At 30.7% G+C, this 5,195-nt stretch overlaps 1 protein-coding gene across 1 annotated transcript in view; it reads right to left on the bottom strand.

Annotated features, from left to right (window-relative positions):
- Positions 1–219: 219 nt before the first annotated feature.
- Positions 220–5,195, bottom strand: part of LOC108741774 — a 20,059-nt gene continuing 15,083 nt past the window's right edge. Inside the window, exons 15-17 of the mRNA XM_018476724.2 lie at positions 1,844–2,080; positions 1,399–1,735; positions 220–884 (exon numbers count right to left, since the gene is read on the bottom strand). Coding sequence (XP_018332226.1) covers positions 604–884; positions 1,399–1,735; positions 1,844–2,080 — 855 coding nt within the window. The 3' untranslated portion in view covers positions 220–603. The remainder of the gene's footprint in view (positions 885–1,398; positions 1,736–1,843; positions 2,081–5,195) is intronic.

Raw genomic sequence — 5,195 nt, 5'->3', positions numbered from 1 at the left:
CTGCATTCAGTAAAACAAAAACCAGAAAGCGCCAGCAACGTTAATTACCAACACCTTCGTTTTTTTTTTTTCAAAAAAGAACAAAACGTCAAATACTTATTTACATGTAAATTAGAATATTACGCTATAAACAAAGTAAAATTTCTTTAATACTTTTACCTTGAAATAATTAAAATATAACTATATATTTTTTTAACAAAACCTTAAATATTCGTACATGCGTGCAAGAAATAGATTTCCATGCAAATGCAATAAGAAAACCAATAAAATGTTTGCAAAAATGCTAATATTTGAAAGCATGCATAGTATCTTACATTGTGATAAGGGTCTTCTAAGTACATAGTCCTTTTACATCTAAAGGCATAACAGGCAAAAATACGTTTATATATTAATTGTAAAAGAATAATGTAAGAAAACTTCCAAACCATTACATTATATTTATCACGTGTGACACGTTTGAAAATCATAAAAACAAACTCTCAGAAAGATGCAATCCCAAAACATTAATTTAAAAAAATCAGTGTTAATGTTTACTTAATTGAACTGCAATGATAACTTATCACACATATAAGCTCTTCATTAAACTAAAATGTATCATATGACCTACGAAAAAAGCAAAACTAAAAATATTAATGAATGTAATTTTACCTGTGAAACTTCATTTTGCTGCGGTTGAATTTGATTCATAGGCGCCGGCGTTAAAAAGTCTACAGGAGCATTAGGGTCGCTAACTGGAGCAGGGATAAAAAAATTCATTTGGGGAGCGTTATTATTATAAGGGGCCATGTTAGAATTAAAATTATCTAGTGCAGCAACGGATGGATTAGGAACGGACGATGTCTTACTTCCAGGATTAAATACGTCAACATACGACTTTTTTATATCTGAAATTAAAAAACTGGATTATGAGAGAAATTGCAAGTATAAAGAAATATAATATTATACATAAAAGAAATTATGAGTGCTGTCAGCACAGGACAATGTAGTATTACGTAAATGAAAGTGAGTATCAGTATTTTCTTATGCTGAAGTGTATGATGTGTTGCATATCTATTTACAATCAATTCCTTTAAATTTTAATCATTGATTAATATATACTATACATCTATTAAAAAACCATAATGGCCGACATCAGTGACAATGCGACAACAATTGAAAAAGAATGATGGCCGACAACGGCAACAATTGAAAAAGAATGATGGCCGACAACTGCAACAATTAGAAAATAATGATGGCCGACACTATGTCATAGAGAAGCAATAAAAGCTGCCGGGGATGTTTTAAAATTAATTAACACTTTTTTCGCCATATTACAGGAAATATTTTCAGTTAAGTCCTATACCTTCAATACACTACACCCTAGTCACTTTTAATGATAAAATAATTGGTTTTACTTACTTCTACCCCTCTGTAACTTAAACATGTTGGGCTGCACAGGTGGCTTTGACGTCACGTTATCATCCAAAGAAGAAGGTTGCGAGCTCTGATTCAAGTGACCATTGTTATTGTTTTTATAATTCAAATTAGGAGTAGCATTCCAAGTCATAGATTGAATATTTGAGTTTTGGTAATCAAGAGAGGGCGGGTTAAATGAGGAAGGTGGAGTTGGGGTCGGTGCAGGGGGTTTACTAGGCACCAAATCGCTCATTTTTGGGGGTGGTTTTACTTCATTGTTCCCACCGTCATCATTTTCGTCTAAATTCACCCATCGTTTTTTCGTTTCGTCCCAAACAATCTTAAAAAAGATGAGAAAGCTTTCCTCAGGATGTTTAAAGATAAATCAAAATTGGAAACAATTCAAATGCAATGATTCAAGCCTAGATAAAATAGTACTTGTACTAACCGTTGGATTTTTGTCATCTGGTAATTTCATTTGGTTTTTCGGTTTGAGGGACAGCTTGTTCCAAATGCCTCCAAACCATCCAGTCGTTGCAGGCTTTTCTTGCTTCGTTTGAGTTGGTTTTGGCTTTGCAGGACCAGAACCTTGGACAGTTTTTCCCTGCTTGTCTTCGTCTTCTTCAAAAATAGTACTGCGACCCTTAGACTGGTTTGGCATAGAAATCTGCGGACGCAGCACATCCTGTGGGAAATTACAAAGCGACAATTTACTATTTTATGAGAAACGTGCACTTTTGCGCGGCTGCACACGGTGTCGAAAATGGCCATGCATTTTTATAATTTTTGAAATGCATGCAACTATAAAAAAAAAGAAATTTAAATTACAATAAACTGAGCGATAAGAGTTTTGTTGTCTAAATTAAATTTTTAATGCAACTATTGCACCCTTTAAATGTTAATAAAGCAATTTTCCTTCGTGAAAAATATTAGTTAATATTCCCTTCCATATATCGTAATGAAAACACTTATTATTTCCATTTTTTTATTGATTAAACCTAATATTACAACATGCATACACCGACATGTAGTGCGCGTTCTTATAACACTATTCAACAGTGACAATGTGTGTGTTTTTCTTCTGATCCTATTTCAGGCAGCAATAATGTTTCCTTAATTTTACCAATTTTTTATAAAAGCAGTACACTGATTGCACTTATCCTACAACAATGAAGGCCTCACTATTTGGAATGTCCCAAAATTAAGAAATGTTAGTATTAAAAACAACTTAATTTTTAACACTACTATTTTCTAAATAATAATTGTAGATAACTGATACAAAAATAATCTTTTAATGTCCTTACTACATACTGATGTGTATCTCCATCATAAATAGTTGTGTTCTTAATCTAAGGGCATCCCATACTATGTAAAAAAAAATAACACCAACAGTTAACAATTCTTATGTGTAACATTTCTACAAACATTAATTTTTTTTATATATTTAGACATTGTAAAAGATGTAGCATTACAACCTTAAATAATATTTAAACTTGAAAGCAAAGAAAGACTTTAAGTAATGTCAAGTAGTAATTTGTAAAACGTTTTCGCTTAAATTTAACTCTAATATTTATTATCTTTTATTTTTAAAATAGCCACTCCATTTGAAATGCATACAATGCATGTAGGATCTCAAGCACGTGAGTGTTTAGTCTCATTTTTTGTGCTCTATCTACTCGCTTCTTGAGTATCGATCCGTACCAAAACTGAGAGTATTTGGTCTCACTAATTGCGTGACTTCTTTCACACATGAGTCTCCTTAGTAACATATGTTACTTCGCAAAATGTGAGTATTTATATACGCAGATCTGGCTCTTATTTGTGAAGGTAGGTAATTATTAATGGAAGTAAAACTCTCAGTTGTGTATACATCTCTTAGTCAGTACTTAAGTACAAATAGATACTCAAGAAAAGATGATACACACATATTTAAGACTTTTGTACATTTTATACATTTCAGATAGAATAGCTACATTAAAAATATAAAACCACAATAAACATTCAACTTTATGCATAATTTCCTTAGCACCATGTTAAAATTATTTTGTTCATTCAGCACTCGATCCACACATAGCCAAGGTTGTAATGGTACACATTTTAAATAAAAAACATACTACAAATTAATAAAGCACCGTTCTTCGCCTTATCTAATAGAAATTGTTGTCAGATACATTCAATAATAAATAAATGCCGCCAGAAGACTTCCCATTTTTTTTACGTATATTTTTGAATCACGTCTTTTCAATTAACAATTTATTATTGTAAATACGATAAAATCATAGGTACCACATTCTAACACAGCCCTGTCCTCCAACATACATAACATGAATTCTTTGTACAATAACATTTTTAAATTTTATAACAACAACAACATGAAGATGTANACTTATATTAAAAAAATAACTGCGTTCCTTTATATTAGTAGACCCTAAACTGTACGATCCCTTTTTCACTACCGCCCTAGGCATATGCCTACTTCGCCTATTGATAAATCTGTCCAATCCTAAGAAAGTTATAAACAATAAGCAAAATTTATGTATATTTTACGACAATGATATGTGAAATAGGTAAACCAGTTTTAGCTCCATACCCTGGATGCCTATGTAAACCAAAAGTATTGTATTTTATCAGTAATAGTGGGTACATGGGCTTGATATTTCCGCTATTTCAAAATTTAGATAAAACAAGCAACAATGCAATGTTTGCTAAAGTTTACACAACATTACTGGATTATTTATCCCTAATACACCTCGTGAGTATAGTACGTAGCCGCAGGTAGGTGGAAAAATGCTAAATGGTAAGTATTGCAGTAGACGTTGCTTCTCTAACTGTTAGTGCTTGCATATGTATAGTTGAATTTTTCATTTAAAATTCAAATTATGTTTGCGAAGGTTAACTGAAAAAGAGAAGAGACAAGAGAATCTGAATATTTTATGAGACCTTATCTACACACTACGATCTTTATTTAAAATAATTAATTAATTCAAATTGGATAATATGTCTCGTACTATAAAATAGCGGTAAATGTTCAAAAGAACTTCCAAGAGAAACTGCAAGGTTATTAAACTATGTATTTTGAACTATTTGATGTGTTGCATTACGTAATCTAGTGAAAATTTCGTTACCTAACTCGGAAAATGTAAAATTATATGCACTTGTCTCTATTTTACATATTCGATCATATTATATAGAGCGTCTCATAAACGTGTTGATGAATACATGCTAACAAACGTTAAAATAATTGCAAAAATATACTAAACAGTCCTTTTATAATAAACTTAATTAAAAAATATCACAAGCAAATTATTTTGAATAAGAATATGGAGTTGACTGTGTGCAAATATGCCAAAATAGATTTGTTTGGTTAAACAATAAACTGCTGCTTCAAAGAATTTCATAACATAAAAGACCTACAAAATTTTGTCAATGACCCTTTCGTTTAAAAACATCTTGGATTTTCGTCTTAATCTTTCAATTAAGTAAGAAAAGCCGTAGTTTTTATGAATAAACATACATACATACGAAACTATTACAATTACAAAATAATGAGGAATATGCTTTAGCAGTAAATTAATTAGACACATCTACTAATTAAGCTTTGGGATAAGTATATATTATTTTCATAATTATGAGTAAGACAAAGAACAAAATGGACAAGGATTGAGAAACGCCTTATGAAAAAACACATTTTTAATGATAATTTTCAAATTTTAGAAGAATTGCCATGAAGCCATAAATTAAACCTAGCTGAAAGTCTTTATATTAATAAATACAATAAATTAAATATTTTACTAAACGAT

Source organism: Agrilus planipennis, unplaced genomic scaffold (genome assembly GCF_000699045.2).
Source record: "Agrilus planipennis isolate EAB-ADULT unplaced genomic scaffold, Apla_2.0 scaffold24, whole genome shotgun sequence".
NCBI lineage: Eukaryota > Metazoa > Arthropoda > Insecta > Coleoptera > Buprestidae > Agrilus > Agrilus planipennis.
Note: the sequence above shows the minus strand (reverse complement) of the source record. Positions and strands in the feature narration are given on the sequence as shown.